The sequence below is a fragment of the Trematomus bernacchii genome, unplaced genomic scaffold (assembly GCF_902827165.1).
Source record: "Trematomus bernacchii unplaced genomic scaffold, fTreBer1.1, whole genome shotgun sequence".
Classification (NCBI taxonomy): Eukaryota; Metazoa; Chordata; class Actinopteri; order Perciformes; family Nototheniidae; genus Trematomus; species Trematomus bernacchii.
Window position 1 is genome coordinate 8,626,002 of NW_022988097.1, and position 23,969 is coordinate 8,649,970.

The window sequence follows — 23,969 nt, forward strand, 5'->3', positions numbered from 1 at the left end:
ACAGGTTTCTATTTTGCTTGTCAAGAAACATCAATAAAAGCTGTTATTGTAGATGCAACCTGTTTTCAAAAGATGCAAATGTTGACTCCTGGAGGCCGGCTACGCAAAGAAACTCATCAATCCATTGTCGTTTAATTTAAACGTGTCACTCTTTCGCTGTGGCATCGCTTTATCAGATTCAAGGTCAAATATAGGCTCACATGCTGAGTCACTGAGGATGCCACATGTTTGAAGCGCCTGTTATAGATCCAGCGTCTGACACACACAGTTTCACAGAGAACAAGATTCAAAGTGACAGAGCTTCCCTGTCGACACCTGCCATCTAATCTTTGCCTGTCTGAAGCGCGATCACTCAATAGCATCACTGTTTTACCATCTCAACGGCACTACAATAACCTTAATCGCTAACAAGCCGTACAAAAGGCTGTTTCAGCAGGTGAAGCATGTTTATTTGCCGGGTTGCTGACTGTTATTTGGCTAAAACGTTTTTGAAGGCCATATGAGAGAGGCTTGACATCTGATGGCTTAATGGAAGTCGCTTCATAACGCAAGGATGATGCATCTGACTGACCTGGTGCTGTCGTAAACTGTTCAGTGGCATTTTTAGACATCAGCACTTTCTAGAACAATGCAGTCTCCTTCACTTCAATGAGATCCCCCGAAGCAGAGGGCTTCAGAAGTATATGTTGGGATTGAAAAACTACCTCAATGTTTGCTGCAACATTCAAATACAACAAACCAACATTAGATTACTTTGTAATGTGAACGCTAGATTTCTGCTGGGGGATTGTTGCACCAAGAGATTAAACAATCCAGAATCCAGTCCTGTATCTGAAACCACTCACTTTAAGCTATTTTAACCAAAGTTGCTTTTGAATCGAAGTATTGAAGTTGATGTGCCACAACAAGGACCAATTTGTCTTCAATCCATGTGATGGATTTCTACCTTTTCTCGCTTGCTTGCCATTAATTCAAGGGAACAAATGCAAACTAAGTATTTTAGATTGTATGTTGTTAATAGATTATACATTTTGATTACATTAGTAAATGACTGAGGAGAAAGTTGCCTGCCACACCTGGCAAGCCATTCACCTTACCCTCTCTTATGGCTTAATTAAATCCCAACCTTCAAACCACTTGCTGATGCAACATCAATAAGTTGCCTTAGTCATATGGTGGTTTGCTTGTCTAAAGCTGATATAGCAGCCCATACAGATTGCATTATTCATCACGCACAATTGTTAGACTGAACAAGGTCAATGCATTGACTGTGGAATCAACGCATTTAAAAGGCTTCTCCACTTTAAGAGCTTGAATGTACTCGGTAAATGTCACGACACTCAGCCTGTTACATTATGCAATATATTGCATCTATCAATTAACAATGGATGAGGTGTTCAAACACGCCGGTGCATTCATTCAAATAAAAGCTATTTAACTAGAGCCTATGCCCAAGAGGGTTTTACCGTGTCCTACTCCACCCAACTGACTGGCTTGCCAACATGAAGACTCTTAGAGACTTTTAGGGAAATATTAAATGTAGCGGTTGTCATTATGATCCTTTGGGGAGGGCTTCATGTGACTAGCAATCCAGAAAAAAGAAAAAAAATCCCAGAATGTTCCTATTTGTAGATCATGAATGCTCACAGCAAATGCAATGATACACAGGCTATTAGTTGTCTTGAAGAATAAGGTTTATAATCAAGCCTAAAGGTAGAGAAAGAGTGAAGTGTACATAGACCAGGGTTATCCCCTAGGAAATGATTTATCCATGGAAGCAGCTTGATCTCATGATCAATGCACTCAGTAGATGACGTAAAAGAAAAGCCACATGATGTTAGATGAGGTGTTTGTTTCAACACTCTGGGAAACGCTAAGAATCTTAAGAAAATCATGAATGCTTTAAGAAAATTCCATGACAGTCAGGCCATTTCGTTTTGACATTAATTTGTATTCATAGAGGCCTAGTGATTGCACCAGGGGAACAGTCCAAGGTCACTGAAACATTAGGATTAACTGTGTCAAGCATGGCTCGGGAGGAAAATCCGAACTGACTGTGTTGCTACATAAAAGGTCAGGGTACCACCAAAATTAAAACATTGAAATACAACATTTTTTTAAATTCATGTCAGAAAAAGATGGATTGTTGATTTGATGGAATGTTAAGATTGGCCTACTCCATAAGCAGCATTGGTATCAACAGGCTCTGCTGGTGTAGGCTTTAAAAAGTGATTATACATGGATATTACACAAACCAGTTTATAATACAACTAAGTAGTAGGTCAAGATAAGGTTTGTTCACTAGAGGGCTAGATTTCCATACTAACATGTAGCACAAGGACAAACGCATACTGCCTACTGTTCAGGGCAAAGAGACAAGTAGCTGCACACATCACTGAGTATACATAATACACGCAATCTTCTGATTTATTTAAATCTACCTCCTCCAGGGAAGTTTCCACCCTGCACATGCTTTTGCTTGAAGTTAAAAAAATGTGGTTCTTTTAACAGATTTTTGTTTTATTATTCTTGAACTTGCCAGTAACCACATTTATTTTGAATATCATTTTATTAGCATTTTTATGGTTTCTTAAACTGAATGTCCAAGTTGGAAATTGACGTTAGTTGCCGGAGGGAATATAAAGTCACAAAAGACTTGTTTTAAACACACCAAAACCCTGTTCAAAAAGCCGTTTAAAAAATGCAATTACAACCCCTCGAGTTGAATGTTGTAGTTCATTTTTACAGCAATCTCTTAAGCTAAAGGTTTTGATACGCAAACCTATAGGAACTGATTCAGGGCTTTATGTCTGATCAATCTAAACATGTTTTACTCGAAATGCCAATGGTGTATGACTCTGCTCCAAATATGCTCTTATAAAAGTGTTTTTTGTTTACGTTACATTTTTGCAAGGGTTGTTTTGATTCTTTTGTACCCAGTGTAGTCTTTTCAAATGTCTACAGTATACTATTAAAATGTCATTTTTTGTCTTATTGTACTTGAGCATAACAAGAAATGCCATTGCCTTTTTTTTGCTGGGAATTGTGTTTTTGAATTAACATTCTTATTCATCACAAAGGTCTCAAATACTGCTTTTAATTAAATTGCCTCTTTTTCCATCTGTGTGTTGCCAAACATGCTATTTTGAATTTCCCTGTGCCTCTCTATGTCTCTCCCTGCTTCAATAACAGGGGTCCATGCAAAAAAACAGGGCGAGGATTTATCGGATAACGACGGTGATGAAGATGAAGGTATTTTCCATGGTGAACAAAGATGGTGCATGATTATTTTCCCCCTAAAACAATGTCATCGTTTTCAGATCATTCATGTTTTTTTGTTTGATTTATTTTTGTTTTTCTACTTGCAATTGCAACCATTAAGCACCCCTGTCACATTACAATCTTTAGAACAATGTTGTGTGTGTGTGTGTGTGTGTGTGTGTGTGTGTGTGTGTGTGTGTGTGTGTGTGTGTGAGTGAGTGTGAGTGTGTGTGTGTGAGTGTGAGGTCTTCTGGGTATCAACATCCAGCCGATGAGTATAGTGTTTGGCTTCAGAGTCAGATCGGTTGTAGTAGCTGTCTAGATAACCAAGCCCGGGTTGCATTTTAATATCTCACAGTGACTGGAGCAACTGTTATTACAAGGGCAGAGGCAGTGGTAAGGTGTGGCCAGCCGCTATGTTTCTGGTGATAATGGCAGAGGGAAAGTGAAGCCGCAGTATAATATCAGACTGTTCTCTGGGTCTACCAGCAGATTTAGATGAGGCGCGGCAGTTCAGGAGTGCTGCCGGAGAGGATTAGAGGCGAGAGGTGTAGAAAATGGGAAGTTGCTGCTCAGCAATCGCATTGTTCACTTTCCATATTTATCTTGGGATATTCCTGGCTCAGGGTGGATCTTTGCCGAGATTAGAATGAGAGACGATTCTTGTGCTGCAACAGAAACGGCTTAAGTCTCTGAATCTAAATCAAACCCTTGATATCGCCCCGCCCTTGTCTTCCTTTGCCACGGTAGAGCAGGTGATGCAAGCCTGATGTCGGGTATCAAGGTAAAGCCCTGAATTTATACTGTTCGGTTTGGACAGATGGGATTTTTGCACATTATGTGTATATTTGGTGTGCAAGATTGTATGTCTGGAGAAAAGCTGCTTGGGACCTTACCGCCTGTTTAGGGCATATGGACTCGTTACTTGGCAGGGAAGCTGAGATGTCACAGCAAGTTGGTATATTCCCTCACTTATATGGGTTGAACATTGGCTTAATTCATGTCGGCCTTGCTGTGGGTCGTGCATTGGGTATTTCAGCCTCTGGCATCCAGGTTTCTTCCCAGATGTTTAGGGGTTTTGTAGTGAAACTCCTTCCTCTCTGCCTCTTGGCTCTTCTTTCAGAACGAAGGCTGACGCTGGCCTTGATCACTGAACAGGAAGCGTTGCCATGGCACCACTTTGACACACAGGTGTTTCTTCATTCAAGCCCAGGGCGAGCTGTTGCAACTGAAGCCAAATTGCCTTCAGTTTTCAGCTTGACTGTATGTATATAAGCGTGCATGTGAATTGTTTGTGTTCCTTCGAGCAAGCCCACATGCGTCAGTGTACTGTATGTAGCCCTAAGTCCGTTTAAAATTGCTGACAAGTGCAGATCCCTTTGTCTGGCAAGTCTTTGCATGCGCTCACAGAGGCTTGGACTCCAAGCTGTTGTGCAAGACTAGTCTTACTGAAAATGTGACAAGTCTATTCTTCACTGAGCGCAACTAATGCTATTTACAGAGCATCACCGTAGAAGCACAATACGGTCCCAGCAGAATCTCTGCCACAGCACTGTAACTAATGCATGTGTGACAGAGTTGGCCATCAATCCCTAAACATGATCCAGAAGGTTTTCATTGTTCTGCTGAATGTCTTTGTTTTGAAGTGTCATGGCCAATAACATGATTCTAGCATTTAGTGACAGCCCTCTGTAACTGTCCCCAAAGAGCACTGTTACCTCTGTGAGAACAATACTCAACGCTGAAGGATGGTCGAGTGCATTGCACAAACTACAAAGTCCGTGTAAGCTGTCTTACATACTACTGCTCTCACAGTTGGCTGTACTATCATAGCGAGTAATAGCAGTCTCCTTGTCTACAGTAAATGTGCTGCACACATTACTAATGAAAATCAAACATTTGTATTCAAGTTAAAGGCCAAGTAGAATCAAAGCACAAGCAGAACTCCCACTCTCTCACTCTTCAGCTGATGCATCTCTTATCCACATATTCTCATTCAGTCCAGTGAGCTGCCGTCTTGTCTGTTTTCTGTGTCTAACCCCCTCCATCTCTCAGTCTGTTCATCCCAACATTACCATGCTGTCTCAGTTGGCAGTCTGTCTCTCCTGGGCTAATTCCCTCCATCCCTCCCTCCATCATATTTGAGCCACCCTCCTGTTATAACCCTCCAGACACGCTTTTAAATTCAAATACGTTTTATTGGAACAATAAAGGGTTTCTCAAAAGTAAGTAACATATGTAATGGACCAGCGATACATAAATTCACAATAAAAAGCGGCAATAAAAACATTCTACTGAGACCTGGAGATAGGCAAAATTAAATAGCGAGTAATATAATGACCTCTTTTAAAACTCTATATCTCTCTTGGTCCCCTGGCTGTCCCACAGGCTCTCCCTCTCAGCATCCTTTCCGCCCATCTTTCCCTTCAACTTTCTATCTGTTCCTTTTGTGTGTCCGCCTGTCTGTCTGAGCCACAGTCAGCCCCCTGGCACCCCCAAAGTGCATTCAAATTCTACGCAACACTCCCTCCAGCAACACAAGTGTTGCCGGCCAAGTTGCTGTGATTTACATCGGCCCACAATCAAGACTCCATTTTACAGAGGCTGTTATTGCACTGTAAAAAAGCTGTGCAAGCTTTCAATCAACTACCTGCTGTTGTTAGATAAAAGGTGGCCATGTACATAGAGGAAGTCAGGCTGTGTAGGAGCTAAATCTCCCAGGTGGAACATGGCAGTGGTGCTGAGGTACTGTGCCCAGTGTTCGGCAGAGAGCAGCCGTCCCCACTCCACCTCCAGAGTGTCTCGCACCACTGCTGCCTCGGCCCTCTCCCACTGATGAAAAATAGGTGTGTGCATGTGTGTGTTTGTGTGTGTGTTCTCAGTCTGTCATTTGGCACTTTGAGACTCTAGTTCTAATCAGGAGGAAGGCTTCCACCCAGCATGAGTGTGCACACGCTCAGACACGTACACCCGCATCCATTAAACCAGTGATGCATGCACACGCGCACACACTCACAATGCTTGCATCCAAGATCTAGAAGCAAGCGCCGAATACACAGCATACACACATCCCCCCCCCCCACCCCCAGAGGAGCTCTCCTTGGTTGCTGTGCCAGGAAGCAGAGCTGAGCTCCACCTGCCTGGGTATTACCATTAATTCCATTGCACAGGCCTGACTGGATCCCCATCCAGCAAAGCCCTCAGCTCAGGCAGGCTGAAGACTGGTGAATCGACAGCGGGGGCAATTCACACTCCATTCTCTCCATTCTGCCACTATCCTATTCTCTATGATGTGGCAGGGTTGAGGAATCATGCCCCTTTGAAGCCCATTTATGCAGAGATATTTGGATGCTACTGCTCAGCTTCTTTTCAAGATAAGCATTGCTGCTAATGGCTCATCCACAAGGGCATCATACGAGCCATTTCAAAGGATCGGAGAACCACACTGTTGCTGTCATGTATGTTTCCCAACTTGTCCTTTGCTCTTGAGTGGCAGGAAATAATTGGGAAGGCAAAAACATGTAAAAACAGGCTGCTTTTGAACATTCTGGAGATTGGAAGAAGAGTGGAGATGGACTTTGAATTTGCTCACTGAGGCTGAGGGAGTTTGTGTTTTGCACATCTGTAACGCCTGTATTGGTGCTGTCCTCAACCCTCCACTGGGTTTGTACAGTAATGCCAGCTTGTGTGGCTTGCCTCAAGGACAACAGACTTCTCTCAGAGACTAAAGAGTAAGTCTTGGTTCAGTCAAGGAGTAAACAGCTGTCTGTGAGTCTTAGAGATGACAGCACCTCTACAGCCTCCTCATCCCAGTTAGATCCAGGCCAGCTGTAGGAAGCTTTTGCCAATAGTCTTGTAGGTTTCTCACCGTGTCTTGCCTTTTATTTGACTCCTCCAGCGTCTATTCTGCGCTCTTTTCTCTCCATCCCCGCACTCACTGCTCTCTGTCTGCCCCGTTGCCAACATCACATTTAACACGCCAACACACCAGCCAGTGAGCAGGAAGTCACCTTCACACAAAGGTCATTCCTCCTATTACTTTAACTGTAGCGATGTCAAGATTCATAGCAGAGGCGCACACTCTCTCTCCTTCTCATATGCCATGTTTAGATTTTCTTTATATACATAAGTCATACCTCTCAGAAATGTCAAGTGTTGTGGAGAACACTGTGAAATCTGACACGCTCTTTTCCTGCCCATCCCGTCACTCCTGATGATGTGCAGGCTCTGAAAGTCCACTGGCTTGGAATAGCAACCGCAATTATTATTTTTTTCTTCCGTGGTTTCCTTCCAGTTTCTCAGAGGAGTTCAAAATAGAAAATGTATTACTGTGTGTTTTTTCACTTCAGCCTTTTTCCCCCTCCAAGGCCTAGTCACACACAGAGCTAGCTCATTTGATCCAGTATAAAGGGAATATTAAGCAGACATTCGGTGACATTCAGAATACTCTTAGTGACTAGTACAACGGCACACACTGCTGTATAATTCGCTGTAATTACACTGCCTGTTTTGCAAGGAGCTCCCCAGTTAAACTAAATGTGCTTCTCAAATGTGAACATTTCCAGTAATGGACTTGTCGTGAGTGAAGCGTGAAGCTTGGCATGACAAGAGCACTACAGTAGGGTGCATGTCATGTCCTGCCACATCAGGACATTGTCACCGTCCCCCGCCCCTCCCACCTCAAACCTCACTGATAGCCGCTGACAGCCACCATGTTTCACCAAGTGTTGACACAGTGAATGCCACCGACAGTTATCTCCACTCGCCTTTGTCCCGTCCCACTCTGGAGTGTCAAGGCCGGTTCTGGGGCCGCTTAACGTCAGATATATGACTGACTGTTTTCAGTGGAGTGTGCGGCAAAGGACAAAAAGGTTGAGGTACAGTGAGGGGAAGAGGAAATAAGATGGAGGAGGAAGGAAGGAAGGAGTGCTCCCAGCCCTCCTGGTGGGGTTACACTTGCAGCAGCAACACTTAGAGGATCGGCTCAGGCCTGAGTTATGCCTCCCACTGACACTCCAATCAGTCCAGAGCCACTGTGGTGGTGCACCTATGAAAGGTGATCCTCAGGTCCTGTGACATATTGGTTGACCGTCCCCCACCCTTAAGCCGGTGCAGTGAACTGGCGTTTTCTATGTATGTATTTATTTCTCTCCACTGTGTTGCTGTTCGTATAAAATGTGCTGGGAGTGTGTACTGTGTGTCACCGTATAGTTGGTGATGCATGACGAGGAATATCTGAGCAAATGATGCGTTACATGAATTATTTTTCCGTCCAGCTCACTCTCCATTGAACATCAGCTTTCATCTGCATTTCTGTCACGTATAGATTTCTTTGTTCATCCCCAAAACACGAGTGTATTTTTCTTTATTTCTTCTTATTTTTCAACTGGTTGTGCATGCGATATGTCTTGCAAATATTCAAGTCTGTGCATTAATGAACCTCTGTTTCTTTTTCTAGCACTGTGCTACTTTTTGATGCTGTGAATATGTGTATCGATGTAATGATGTGTTTGCCTCGGAGACGTTAGTGAATACGGAGGCAGCTTTTCGAGGTAGCCACTTTGTCACCTGTTACACCAGATTAAGCCGTCCGCTGCGGCCGATAAAGCTCAGATCTGATTGGTTAAGAAGAGCAACTCACCTCATTACCTCCATGTCATGTGGTGCTGCAGCCCGCATGTGGCTGTATTTGGAAAGGATTATTATTCCTCACTTTTAACTGGAGTCAAATTAAGATCTGTTGCATGTAGATTTCCCTCTGACACAGTGATAACTGTATATCACATCAGTGTGACGCCCCCCACATCAGATCAAGCCAAAAAATAGATTAGACCAAGTAGAGCTTCAGTGTCTTGTATCGCTCTCTCAAAGGGATTTAACTGTTGTCATGGAGACCCGATATGAATCAACAAAAGAGGTGACTGATAACATTGACATGACTAATCTCTTTTTCTTATTTCTGCCCCCTGTTCCGTCACCCTCTATGCCATTCTCTTGTATCTGTGGCCCATTTGTTTGAGTAGCTTGTGTAGGATATGCTGTATTTCTCCCTCTCTCCCCTCTCTGACTGTACCTATCATGCTTCCTCACCCCATGCATCCCCTCCTCTTGTCTAAGATAAGTGTGTGCATAGAGAAGTGTCAGCTATAAATCACATTTCACTGTGTAGCCTTCTCAGATACCAGCAAGATAAAGAAAGCCATAAATAAGGGCACATCATATACAAGTTATTGCTTTGCTTTTAAACGTAACAGGGCCATGAATAACCAAGGGAATAACGGGAAGAGAAGAAAAAAACCAAACATGTGAATCCAGGATGAGCTCTGCTATAGGGGGCACAGAAAAGCTGTGTCTCTACAAAATGCATTTAAGTAGTTGTCCTTGGTGTTCGGCATGCTAATGTGATGGGGTGCATAACGACGAGCGCTGCTGCAGATGGATGCAGATTGGGCTATGCAGGATGTGGTCGGCGATTAGCTGTTCTTGAGGATTTTTGAATTTTGGCTCTCAGTCGCCATAGCAACCAGAATACAATACCGACCTTTTAAATCTGAGCCCATTGCTCCCACTTTCTCTTTTCTCTCTCTGTTTTATATCTTTATTACTTTCTTTCCTTTTTCTTTCTATCTTCCTTCCTTCCTTCCTTCCTTCCGCTCTGTTTTTCTCCCTCCCTCTCTATCTCTCTGTCTTCCTCACTCTTTGCCCTCCCACCTCTTCCCTTCTCACCACTCTCAGGGCTTAGGGGGGGGGAAAAGAGAGAGGCAGGGAGTTGGACAGAGATGGAGGGAAGGCGGGGGAGAAACAGGGGAGAGTCTGTGAGTGAAAGCGATACAAAGTAAGGGAGGGGAAGGCGAGAAGCTACACAGAATGCGGGGCGGGGGGGAGCAGGAGTGAAAATGAGAGAGAGTTTCTTGTCTTGTCTTCCAGCTCTAGCTAGCCAGCCAGTAATTCAGTCAATTCCTCAAACAGAGGCTTTTTTCTTCCCCTATACCTCTGGATGTGCTTTATCTGGCTGGAGTGTCGCTCCAGCTGGGTATCAAGCCCTGCTTTGGGAATAGAATAAACAACACTTTAGCAAAAACTGAAGCACAAATGTAACTGCCTGCGATGCCAAGCAGGGCCGTGCAAATAAATTGTTGCACAGAGATAGGCCTGTGTAAAAAAGAGGCGCATGGTAGCATTGTGTAATTAGCCGGTGCGTTTTCCCTATCACTGTCAAGCCAGATTAGCCTTCTCCCTGGTTAGAAGATGTGTCAGCGTACCTCTCTCTTTATTCTCCCTAATGGCTTCCTGTGTGTCTATATGGGAAAGTGGGTCTGCCTCCTGGAAGGCAACACAAAACCAAATATAACCCTAATAGTTTGGTTTAAATAGGATAAATACTTTATATGCTAAATGACAAGCCGCATTTTCAGCTGAAACGGCCAATTACTATAATGGAGTAGAACGCATCGTAATGAGTGGACATTAATTTGTTTCTCATAGAGCAGATATGAAAGACTATTGCCTTCATTTGCATTAGTAAGCCAGCAGACTGTATCCTTACAGCTGGTATCTGAGAGGTGACCGTCAGCTTGTCTGTTTGTGGCCACCATGCACTGTATCTGCTGTTTCTGAATCTGAGCCGACCCTTGATCGGAGTGGGTGGACGACATTGTGAATGTGTTAATGATGGCCGCTCTTGCAGACATCCGAGACACTGGGGCCAAGCCTGTGATGGTCTACATTCACGGAGGATCCTACATGGAGGGGACGGGCAACATGATCGATGGGAGCGTCCTGGCCAGCTACGGAAATGTCATCGTTATCACTATCAACTACCGCGTCGGAGTCCTCGGTAAGCAGCTTTCCTTTCTTCTTTTTTTTACTTCACCTTCTCCCTCAAGGACATTTTTCTGGGCCATCTTTATAGGGCAGCTAGGTGTAATGAGCACTGCTGATTGCCACACACACTCCAAATAAGAGCAGGGAAGGAGCACAGCACTTAAAGGCATCGACTGGTTCCTGTGCTTCTTGTTGATGCGGTGCTCGTGTATCAAAATCACAGTAATTGAGTGTGCTGAATGTGGGTTTGTTGTTGTGACTGGGGTAAAAGAATAAATTAAGAAATTATTGTAATGAGGTTGAAAAAAATGATGAGATGGGCGTGATGCCGGAGAGATAGATGAGAGGAGGAGAGTCTGTTAGAGAGCGAGGGGTTCTTTCCGAGTTGCATTTGGTTGCAGATTGACTCACACAGCTGAATCCTCTTTCAGACACTTGTGTGCGTGTGTGTGTGTGAGAAAGAGAGAGAGAGCAAAGGAGAGGGAGAGAGAGCTCCATGGAAACAGCTGCAGCTACACAAAATGGAGTTTGTTAGCACACTTCCCAAGCTTTGCACCTTTTCCATCTGTCTCTCTGACACAGCGGATTTCTCTCCTCACATTTCTATATATTTACATTTTTCATGTACCGGCTACAACACACTTTGCATATCAAATAAAATGTCCCTTTTTGGAATATATTGCCTGTAAGATTTGGTCTTTTGCAGGCAGCTGTTTACATACTGTAAAGGATAAGGAAAAGAGTCATTTGACATGTTTCATTTGGTCAACAAATCCCATGAAATAACCCAAACTAAAATGAATCATCTGTGCTCTTCGCTGTCTGTGGCTCACAACCCAAAACCTGTTGGTTGTAACTAGAGATGTTAATCGTTCATTTGAAAAATATATCATTTCATTTTTCAGCTTTCATTTCAAATAATTCCTCAAACTGTGGATAATCGTTTGGTTGAAGCAATTTAAAACAAATGTTGTTTAACACAAGCGACGTATAGCATAATATGGAACCAACTCGTTGCTGTCTTCAAAGCATTATCTCAAGTGTGCTAAGATTAGCTAGCATGATCCAGTCTATGTCTACTAGACCATGTAAGAAGTCATTATTACTATAAATATGCTATTTGTAATTAAAGGTGGGGTAGGTCATTTTGGAGAAACCAGCTCGAGTGCGCTAGAATTTGAAAATACACAGCCGGAAAAAATCTCCCACTTCCTTATAGAGCCCCTCCTCCAACACACACGAACGCGCACATGACCAATGAGGGCACGAGATAAGTTTGTGCACAGATGGAAGGCTGACAGGCAGGTAGGCCATCCAGTTATTTTAGCTGGGCCGGCTAAAATGATTGGTCGTACTTTTTACAGTATTACGGCTTCCACAGATTAAATGGATTTTTTGTCAAAGCACTTAAGATATTCATTGCTATCGGGATGTTAAGAGCATTCCATGGAATATAACAAAAAGTGTATCTCGAGCCGGTTTCTCAAACTTACCTACCCCACCTTTAAGTGAATCTGAATATATAGCAACATCAATAGTCCCAACCTGGGATGTATAGGTCGCTTCATGAATCTCAATGTTCACAGGATGATAAACAAGAAAATAAAAAAGGAGAGAAAGAATATGCTAAATTTGGATGCTCCCAGTCTTTCTAAACTCTTTTATTTAAATTGTTGTACATTGAGTTTTTTTAACTTGTTCAGGCCTCTTAAATTTATTCTCATAAAAATGTTTAAAGAGTTCAAAATTACAATTTTTTTAACTTTTACATTACATGTTACTTGTTAGACGCTTTTATCCAAAGCGACTCACATACTCAATACTGTGGACAATCCCCACAGGAGCAATTTGGGGTGAAGTGTCTTGCCCAGGGACACAACGGCATGCTGACTGCAGTGGGGTTTGAACCTGTGACCGTCTGATCGCCATACCAAGGCTCTATCCACTGCGCCACACGCCTCCTTTTAAAGCTGAGAAATACACAAACTCTGGCAAAGTGACACAAATAGAGTCAAAAGCAAAACATATAAGGGACACAAACATATATCAGGCTTTGACTGCTTGCAGAATTAATTCATTTTTGACGTTGGTACTTTCATGGCATATGTTTATCAACAAGAAAAATATCAATATGACCAGCCTTATCCTTAAAGGAGCGTTCTGCCTCGCTTTGCTGTTAAGAGAGCTCCACGTGTCACAAAGAGGCGGAAAGTGACTGAGGACTGCTGCCTCCTTATCCTCCAGGACATTGAAATGACTGGTGTGGTTGAATCACTCATTCATCTTGAGACTCTCTCTTTGATGGAGATGAGAGCGCTACGGCCTATCGATTTTGTCATCAGAAATGCTCGCCTTGAATGCGCTGTGTTTTTCTCTGTCATTTTTTGTGGAGTATCATTTTGAGCGTTGTAATCAGCCTTCAGGGTGGTAAGGTAGTCGGGAGCTGCCGCTGGTTTAACGCTGATCACGTAAGCCTAACACAGATTCATGATCATATTTCTTTCATGGCACTTCAATTATGAGTCAGATGTTTCTTTTCTCGCTGCCACATTTCGCTAAATGTCATTCTACATGCATGCACACACACCCTCAAACGCCACATGCGAGCACTCGGAGCATGTGCATGCTCACACACATGCTAATAGCACACATTGAGCAGTAGGACCAAGCAAAAAACAATCTTTGGACACATACATTCAGATGTGGATTAGCACAAACACGCACACACTCGAAAACATGCACAGACACACACATACGTACAGTTCACAAAGCAGCTCTCTTGGTGAGTTCCCCAGCAGCCATTCGGAGAGATGAGCAGAGAAGAAGTGATGCATGTAGTTGAGCGATAATGTCCATCGCTGAAGCATGGTCGGATAATCTCCCCATGGTACGGCTTTAAACTGTTATTACAGACGCACTCACATAAACCAAATAAAACCAAGGCCAGAGAGAAATAAGACCGTGATGGGCCAATCAACACTAATCTGTCTGAAGATTTTCAGTCATAAAGAGTGAATACTCAGAACATGAGGAATCATAATTACATGTCTTCATTTTATTTGTGTTTGCAGTGTTTTATTGAATACGGGTGCCGCTAAGAGTTTCAGCACTAATCTAGTCCAGACAGCATTAAGGGGAGTAGATAAGCTGTTTGTATTGGACACTGTACATTAGCCACTGCACACACAGTTGAAAGCTTGCAGTGAAACATCAGGACTTACGACAGATAGATGAGAGCAAATAGTCCAGATCTTACTATGGCGTCAACTCAAGTGCTGTGCAGCAGGACTTCTTCCATTTTATAGAAGAAGAAAAAACTAGTCATTTAGATTCCACTCTGGCAGTTTCTTGTAGCGACGCAGAGTAAATAAATAAATAAATTAATATTAATGAAAAAATGAAAGCTCTTTTAATTAGGCTGCTTAAAGGGATGAGGGAATAATGGCGGCAGAGAGAATTAGACAAGATAATGAGTTTAAAGTGAAAGCAGACAAGGCAACAAACTACACTTTCTGACACTAATATAGCTCTCCCACTGTCCCTGGGCAATCTGAATATGGCATTAATAATGCAGTAAACACCTTTGAAATACACACAACAATCTGAATAGTAACTCATCTCACAGAAACAATAGGTCCAAACTGTTGGGCAACAACAGCCCTCACAAACAAATCTGTGCTGAGGGGATTTTTAATGTGAAGTATGAAAAACATTTTTCAGCAAGCACATTTCAACAAATTGGACAGCGCCAAAACCTTGGTAAATGTCAGCGATGAATGTTTTATGTATCTATTGCATTCATTTCATTCCCCTTCTACCATTTTTGCAGCAAGACTTTTTCTTCCAGCTTTTCAACGGAGCAAAGATATTGAAAGATGGCGCTCAGTGCGTCATGAAATATAGATTTAGCATTTGTTTGGTGTTTTCCGAAAGACGGGCCGCAGTGGATTTAGTCGATGTTCCATTGTGGTTATATAATGTATGCATGGTGTCTTAAGATTCTACAGTGAAACACAAACACTCGCAGAGAGAAAAAAGAAGCAGAGAGAGAGGAGAAATACTGTATGAAGAAGAGGTAACATGGCAGAGAGTTGTAGTCGCTGCCACTCCAGTTCCAATTAAAGGAGACCACTAAGTTTCTAGCTGTGTTCTATCATCCCCCTGCAGCTTCACGCCCTACGCTGCTGTAATGGTAATTATTGCTTCAAAGGGTGGCCCACAATCCTCCTGGGGCCCCATTTGGAAACTTTCATATCTGAACCTTTCACTATCTAGATGAATGTGAATTCATTTCAGATGTAATCTTTAATTACTTATTGACCCACCGCAGTATGAGTAACACCAGAAGAGAAATGCAGAATAGTTGTACGCTGTCCGCGCAGGGCTTTCCACAGTCGGGTCAGCATGAAGAACAGAGTTTGTTTACCAAAGAGAAACAGTGTGTGTTCATTGATCTGCGTGTGTGTGTGTGAGACAGGTATTGTGTGCGTGTAAGTTGTGTGAATGTGTGTGTGTGGTCTGTAATGCGCATTCATTTGCGTAGTTACCGCGCCTCTCTAATGATGTGTAATGAGTCCCAGTCAGAGGGGAGTATCTTGTATCACTGCTCTTTACAAATATAATTACTCTGGCTCTCCAGAGCATGTCAATTTCCCAGTCCATTGGGGGGGGGGGGGGGGGTGACTTAATTACTAGTTTCCAAATGCATTTAAAATTAACAAAGGCTGTCTCTCTTGCCAAAACTCAAGGTGAGATGCCTTCCCTTTCTCCAAAAAATAGAATGGTCAAGTGCAGTGTGTACTTTTGGAGAGTTGTCACCTTAGACAGGGTTTATTTGTGACCTTTGATGTCTATCTCTCATATCGCTCTGATCACAGCCATTTTATGGCGGTGCTGGCATCACAGCTATGGACTGCCACCTCGGTCCACCAAGTTATTCAGGCCTTCAAAAGAATAGTTTTAGATCCAATCAGAATAACCTCAACCTCACTGTAGGAGTGTACATGAAAGCAGCGCAGGTGCTGCCGCATTGATTAGTTCAGGTGCCAGAGTTATCCTGCGAGTTGTAAGTGACTCTGCCTTTCTTGCTTATGTCCCTCTCCTGAACCAAAGATAGTGACTGTTGGTAATACAGCCAGGGATTTAGGGAGCAGAGGAAATGTGTGAACAATATTGCAGAGCAACAGATAGCCTATCACACACGTTTGTATAGTTGTTTTTCACTTACTGGAGAATTACTACTGAGCTCCAGTGAGAGCCGAGCAGCTCCACTGAGAGCCGAGCAGCTCCACTGAGAGCTGAGCAGCGCACAGTGTGCTCCTGGCCTCCTGACCCAGACACTGTAGTCTGCTGATTGTTGGTTAGTAGTAATACTATGTCATCAGGATACTTCCTTTCTGAGCTTTAAAACCATTGGCCTCATTTACACGTGTCCTTTCAAGTGTCTCACATCCAGATTGAGTCCAGATGTGATTTAATACACTTTCATTTACACTGATCCACATATAGGCATCTCCATTGTCGAGACTACACATCTGCAATCTGCTGTTGTTTTCACGGGCTTCAGGCCTATCGGGGCGGCCCCTTTTCCGGTCAGGAAGGAGAGTTGTTTAGTAACCGCAAGCACATTAAGAATAAAACCAGTTCCTCTTGGATGCATCTTGAATGTCTTTACACTTAGAGGCAACTTCACAAAGATGTTATTGCGGCTGCTGATGAACTGCGCATTACTTGAACATTTTATTTACCTTGTCTCAAGGTCCGATTCACAAAATACATTACGCTAATGATATTACAACACCAACACAGCCTTAAAGTTTAGCGGCTGAGTGCCATTTGCCCTTTTTTGTCTGATCCCAATTATCCATGGCAACGTGTCAATGTGGCCCTTGTGCCTATAACTCAGTAAACATAACAAGGGCAGAGAGAAAAATAAAAATTATATTTTTGGAGTACCAGCTACAGGTCCTGACCGACGAGGTGCAGAGGCATTCCTCAACACTTCATACACAGAATTTAAACGTAACAGATAAAACCCTTTATCAATGGGCTTCAGTCACCAGCCAGCCCTGGGAATATTCAATCATTTCACTGTAACTGCGTTCAGATATTAGTGCTGATTTTGCACTAACTGTTTGCATATTAACTTATTTAATATGTGCAAATAGCCAAGAAGCACTGAGATTTCCTTGGTGTGCATTACACCCTTTAAAGGGTGCTTTAAGAATTACAAGATGTGTTGTGTTTTATCTGTGCAGCGTTATCGGCCCAAAATGCTGTCTTATCTTTTTGTGAATGTCACCTCTTATTGTCCAAAACACATTGAGTGTCTAGGAGAAAAAAGGGGACTCTGTTGTTGCCGTGTATTCTGCATTGATTCAGAATACTCGGCCCCTGCTTCCATGATTTTATTGAATTTGTGCACAGCTTCTTTTCCCATGATCCTATGCGGGAAATAATCTGTCTGGGTGCGTCTCCTTTGTCACATTTGATGTCTGGGAGCCCAAAAATCGCTCTGTAAGTTACTACAGAATTAAATTCGGCGTGACAACCTCCTGCGTGGCGAGGGTGAATCGACATAAAATATAGACAAGAGCCTCCCTCACAAAATGTTCCCAGTCTCAGTCATTACGGTTATCATCTGATATATGAGCTTGGCGCCATACGGAGGAATACTCAAGCAGTAGGTGGAAGACAAAGCGAAGGCAGAGTTAGTTCTCTTTGTTTTCTACTATCAGGAGGAGAGCTGAGATGGATATTTACTTGTTTTCATTGCCATTTGGATGAATTCATCCAAATTAAGCAGAGAACAAAAACATTTATTCATCCTATTAATGTCAGGGAGTGAGGGATTGAAGTAATGGTTTTCATGCTCCAGTCTGCAGCAGCTTGTTGATGCTGCTCTCCTACAAATCACTGCCAGGAAATTAACTCTTAAGCCGCTCTTGCCAGACTCACTGCAACAAACGTCTGGCTCTGTAAGACAGGGCCGAGATTGGGGCCCCGGCACTCGGATTTACACCGTCCCTTAAGAAGATGTTTGCTGTCTAGCTTAAAACTCTTGAAAAGTATTGATTAAAACCGAAGGGGAGTAGCACTGAGGGGGACTAGTATCCCTTTAGATAGTAATGGTGCAAACAGCACTTACACAGCAGGACTTCGAATCTTCATGTAGCATGATCTTTAAATATAGAACTGCTCAAGCATTAATAGGCTCTGCGTTATTAGCTTTTCATGAAAAAAAAATGTGGAATGTTGTTTCTTAAAAAGCACTTTAAAATAATGATTCCAGTCTTGAAGTAAGTCCTCAGTAACTGCTGTGGCGCTGTGCTTTAATTTGCTCACAGCTCAATCTGCACCACATCCAGGCAGAGTGTCATTTCAAATGCTGGAGACTTTCCTGGTTGAGTGCATTTCACCGATTGTTGAAGGAGGCGAAACTAATCTAGACTAATTTTGCTGTCGCTCAGTGTTAGAAACATCCACCTGGGGTTCCTTGTAATGTTGACCTCATGCAGTATTTCTTAAACCCTGACAGACATTTTCTTAAAATCTTTTTGATGCTACTAATTGTGGTAGTCAAAAATAGCCCTTTGATGTATTTAGGTTCCATATTTACCTCTCTCTATATAGCGGTTTATATTTTTTAATGGAGGGGTTCGCCATTAAGACTACCCCGCCACATTTAATGCAGCGTTAATGATTACATGTTTTATTGTTATCAGCCCTGTTGTTTGGTACCTCCCCTGCAGTCTTATCAGAGGCGTTTTAGGTTATTGCTAATGCAAATCAAACATTTCCTACTGCCATGAGCCCAGATTCAAAACAACTAACTGGCTAAACCCACTGTGGCATGTACAGTATGTGAAGCAGACACAGAACATGCGTTGCATCGTATTAGCCACTGACCTGACTAAGATAGTCTCCACAAAACAAGATGTTATTTTTAAAGGTCCCTTTGTAGGGGATCAGCTTAAAATACACATTCAACTGAATATTCAGATATCTTAGGGTTTTTTTCCCCCTAAAAACAATTACCTCCTGATTGTCTTTGCTCAGCTGTGAATAATTCATTTGTTGGCTGTTGCTGGATTCATCTGCAAAAAGAGTGTGCGTTACAACATTTTAGTGTGAAATATGGACATACTGAGACAGGAGAATAAAAGTAGTCTTTCAGATAACTTTTACCTTTTGATCACTTCTAATCAAGTTATTGGGCTGATTTCATGGATATTCACTCAATTCAAACGTTGACACGGTCAGCTCTACCTTGCTGACAGACAAAAGCTTAATTACTTTTTCCATTTTCCATTGTGATGAAGCATATCCACTTTAAAAGAGCTGAAGTAAAAATACATTCAAGTTCTATTGAGTTATTGTTTCTGTACGTGTAACCACCTGCTCAGGAACATCGGCGTTGTGTAAAGATGTTCCACGCTGACTGAACAACAAATCCCCCCCCCTCACTGTTCTGACTTGAACCCATATTGCTGATTTACTTTGAATGAGAATGTGTCCTTCTTTTTCATCTTACAACAAATGGAAACGGGAACAAAGCTCATTATATTTCATAAGCATGACATTTCAGAAAACTGTGACATTAAGAAATCAATTTCTACGGTACAGTAGTGATTTCCACTATGCAAAACAAGCTTTGGTGCCCTGAGATGAAAACATCTTTCCATGATCGCAGCACTTCCACCAAAACAGTAAATATGCATTACAAAAACATCAAAGCGCTAACCCGACAATTGCTTTCATCTGGTCAAGGGGTCCTCTGCTGCGGCTCATGTAAAAGTGGAACACTTCACCCGGAGACGGCAATATGAAATGCACAGATGGAAAGGTTCACTGAGGGAAAATGTCAACCTTGTGTCAGTGTTTGTAGTCGAGATGCTTTACTGATGGATGTTTGACCTTTGCTATCAGTGATGGAAGATTCCTGTGAAGCTTTCATCTGCATCCTTAACATTAGTAAACATTATTCTCACTTGGTTTTGGTGGCACGAAGAATTAGGGTTTTGTGTATGGAGATTTGAATGCGTCCTTAAAGAAGGAAGTCATATGTATTGAGCAGCTGTTTTGTACGCTACAGCAAGAGATTACTTATTTCTTTTCACCCCAGCACATGACCCGATACTGATTCAGGAGCAGAGCTGCAGTTTCCAAGTTTGACACACTTTTTTCATTATTTCAGGTGGTCTATAATTGAGTGTATTTGAGTGTGAGACTAAAAAAAAAGTACCCGCAATTGGTGATGCAATGCATGCACAGTGGCAGGTGTTGCCAATGCAGCCATTAAGCTATTCTTTCACCTTTGGTTCACGTGGCAGAGGCTATTAACTTGCACAAATAGACGTTTCAGAGTTGTGTGTGAATCCCTAGCTGGCCTTTGCCTTTGCTTTGAGAGCCAGATTCTCTTTTAATAGCCATCCCAGTAAATCCCAAAATATATTCACACCAACAGGGGTTTTTGTGTGACCTGCTTTACTTGGTCGTGTTTTGACCGGTTTATTGCCACGTCATTTCAAAATGACCTTGCTTTCTCAAGAATATAAATTGAAGGTTCTTTCAATCTTTATTGTGTCATTGCATAACATATGAGCTACATGGAATTTGTAGATGTTGTAATTGATGAATTATCTTCCCCTCTGGATCATACTGAACTACTTAAATACCAAAACTAACTAATCTAAACATATCTGAAAAAGTTCTACAGACTTAATCTAACAGTGAAGGGTTAGATTGTAACATAGTAATAGCACAAAACCATTCACACTATCAAACTAAGGTACTTTGAGGGGCACAAAATGCTACAGAAGAATTATTGCAGTCTGGGTAATGGGAACTGCAAATTACTGTTTTGTTATCGACTCCAGGACGGAGAATCAATTAAATGAAAACAATACTTATCATTGTAGGAACTCTTTGAACAAACACCACTCTGTCAGAAGATGGCACCAGGGAGATCTATTGTACACCCGAAGGTGAATATTTGTATTTCTGAGACTTTTATAACTTTATTCTATTCCCAACTCGTATTGGGCTTCTTGTTTATGGTGCCGGAAAGATCTATCTGCGGAGATTCATTGCTTGAATGCTTTGTTTTGCTTTATACTCTGCTCTAGGAGGGAGTATGGGGCTCCTAATGGCAGCAACTGCTTTTCTTCTTAGTGCATTTGTCCTTAAGGGATTTTTAACTTCACAACCGAAAAACACACAGGCGCTTCTTCTTCTTCCTCGGGGCAAAAAACGTACAGGTAACAGCCTTATCGAACGGAAGCCAGCATGTACACCTTCAAGATGAGCCCATTGCGGCGTGTTTGATCATTCAGAGAGGGAAAAAAGAAGTGTGAGAATATAAAACTCCCTCTTTTTTTATGTTCCTTACTCCTGCTCAGCAGCAATGTGAAGGGTATTAAGGGGGAGAATTAGAAAGCGGGTACAGCAAGAGGAAGGACGGGGGGGGGGGGGGGTTAGATTTGTCCATCATCAGGTGTGTCCTGAGACAGGAATGATGTGTGTAAGAAGATATATGTTGGCCAGGCAGGTAGAAGTACTTGCTTCTTGTCTTGTAGAAGCATTAATCATCTCAGTGGCCAAGCTTAACCGCCAAGGTCAGCAGTCCTCGCATATGTGGGAGGCGCTCTCTTCAGCTGCCACCACAATGCACTGCTGCATGGAGGGAGGCAGGAGTCTGGAGAGGGTGAGGAGCAGGGTGTTGAATTGACAAGGTGAAAGGAGGAGGAGAAGAATGGGGAGGAGAACAAGGTCGGATTAGTGGGGACCCCGGGGGGGGGGGGGGGGGGGCGTGGTCAGCAAAGAGTGCCACTTGAGGTGATAGTGAAGGAGATTGCTAAGCAAAGGTAGGTGGACATTTTGGGATAATGGATTAAAGTGGGCAGCACAGCTGGGGAGGGGAGCAAAATAACAGCGTGTGATGCACTTGTGCTGTGGGTGGAACTGCACCAATCAGAGGGAGGAAGGCTGGGAGGGACTGTGTGAACGAGGTCTGTTCACAATGCTTTTAATCACACCTCTCGAGTAGGAGTTTGGTATTATTAGAATAGGACAGAGGTGAGAATGAATGCCCATTCAGAGAGAATCGTGACTGCTTGTTGCTTTGTAGCTTTGTGAAAGATGCCGGATGATAAAGGTGCCGCTAATGTGGCAGAATTCAGAGCCAGACATCCAGTGTAGTACTACTTGAAAAACAAACTATCCACAGAAGCACCATAGTAAGAACATTCAGTAGGTAGGCAAACATCCAAATCAGGTTATATTATAGGATAGCTGTATATTTCCTTTGAGAGAGTCTTTTATAGGGCTACAGTATGTGTGTTTTTTAATGTGTCATAACCTCAAGGAGGTCCATCAAACGTGTGTAAGGGCAAATCCTCTCAAGCGCCAAGAAGAAAAACACAATCATTTTCTCTGCGGTGGGAAACAGAGGTGCAATATATCCTTACAAACTGTGGTGAACTGAGCCGTGGCTGCTGTCCAAACTTAGTCCAACTTCATCTCCTACACTATTTAGGAGCCTTGATTGTTATAAAATTGATCCAAGTGGGATTTTCCCACCATCTCCTCTACCCATCCATCCTTTTCAACCCCACGAACGGGGAGATAATCTGGAGGGAAATGTAGAGAATTACAACACACTGGAAGGGCTTTGTTGTAGTAAGCCAGTGTACAAGGCATTTTGCAGGCACTGCCTTTGCCTGAATGCCTTCTGCTTATGTAACTTAAGCAGGCATTTGGAGTAGGTGAGCGATGTCTGTATCCTCTGCCTGTCTGTAGGCATCATACATCAATGCCAAAAACAGATGATGTATCAGTAGTATGTGAGCATTGTATTACGTGCATTGGACAAGTTAGCCTTATTTGTATGACAGAGCCACACTGGATGGTTAAGGTCAAGGACAGGTTGTGCAACATTTTTGAATGAAATACCAATGTATATTTGAAAGGTTAGGAGTGGCTCCTTTAGAAATCAGCCCATGGTCATAGGCTGTGTGGAAAAGGGAATGGTGGATAGTCCGGAAAGTTGGAAGAAAAAATGAAATTCAAGATGGCCATGTAAAAAATACTGCAAATGCCAAAAATACCGAATATGTGTTTTCCCATGATTTTTCTCATTTATTTCACTTTTTAAAATGTAATATAAAAAGTCAGAATGTTTTTTGGTAGAATACAATGTGCAGCTTGAGGGTTCAGTCAATACCACCCTGTGTTTTTTCACTGCTGCTTTACTGGACCCGAGTGTAGAAACACACCATATGCATTATTCCTGACTTCAAACAAACCTTTCTTTTAGTCATTGCTCAAGCAAATATAAAACAATAACATCTTCTGCCAGAATGGGAAGGGGAAATTCACTGAAGTGGCCACAGACAAAAGATAGTGAAATAACTAAAAACAATCCTCTCTTAATGAGGCAGGACTTACTAAAGTCCAGGGAGCTTGGTCTTGGCGTTTAAAAGACACAGCATCCAGAATCTGGAAATATAAATATATATACAAGCTTGGCAGTGAAAGCAAATAAAAACACTGATCAGTCAAAGCAAAATAATCAATTCTTTGGGAGTCCTTCACATCACAGCCCCAGATTCAGCACCCTGGACAGCGGTCATGACTTTCAATGGTTTAACTTAGGGGTGGCTACACGTTTGTGTAAATTATGAAACATATATTGAGAAGAAAAAGACAAATGGAATATGTAAGTGCATATGATGCCTTGAAATAGGTCAGGGGTCAATGCATGATGTAGTTTGAGATGTGTAAAATTCAGAATAATCCTGACTGAGACTCCAACTGTTATATTTATATGATTGTTTAATGATTTAAAGTTCATTGCACCATTGTCCAATCTCAGAACAAGTAGA

At 42.5% G+C, this 23,969-nt stretch overlaps 1 protein-coding gene across 3 annotated transcripts in view; it reads left to right on the top strand.

Annotated features, from left to right (window-relative positions):
* Window positions 1–23,969, top strand: part of nlgn3a (neuroligin 3a) — a 120,519-nt gene that overhangs the window by 30,260 nt on the left and 66,290 nt on the right. For 2 of the 3 annotated variants that reach the window (XM_034120994.1, XM_034120995.1), the window contains exon 3: window positions 10,949–11,098. In XM_034120994.1, coding sequence (XP_033976885.1) covers window positions 10,949–11,098 — 150 coding nt within the window. Of the gene's footprint in view, window positions 1–3,192; window positions 3,253–10,948; window positions 11,099–23,969 lie in introns of all 3 variants that reach the window. The other variant, XM_034120996.1, reaches the window with a different exon arrangement.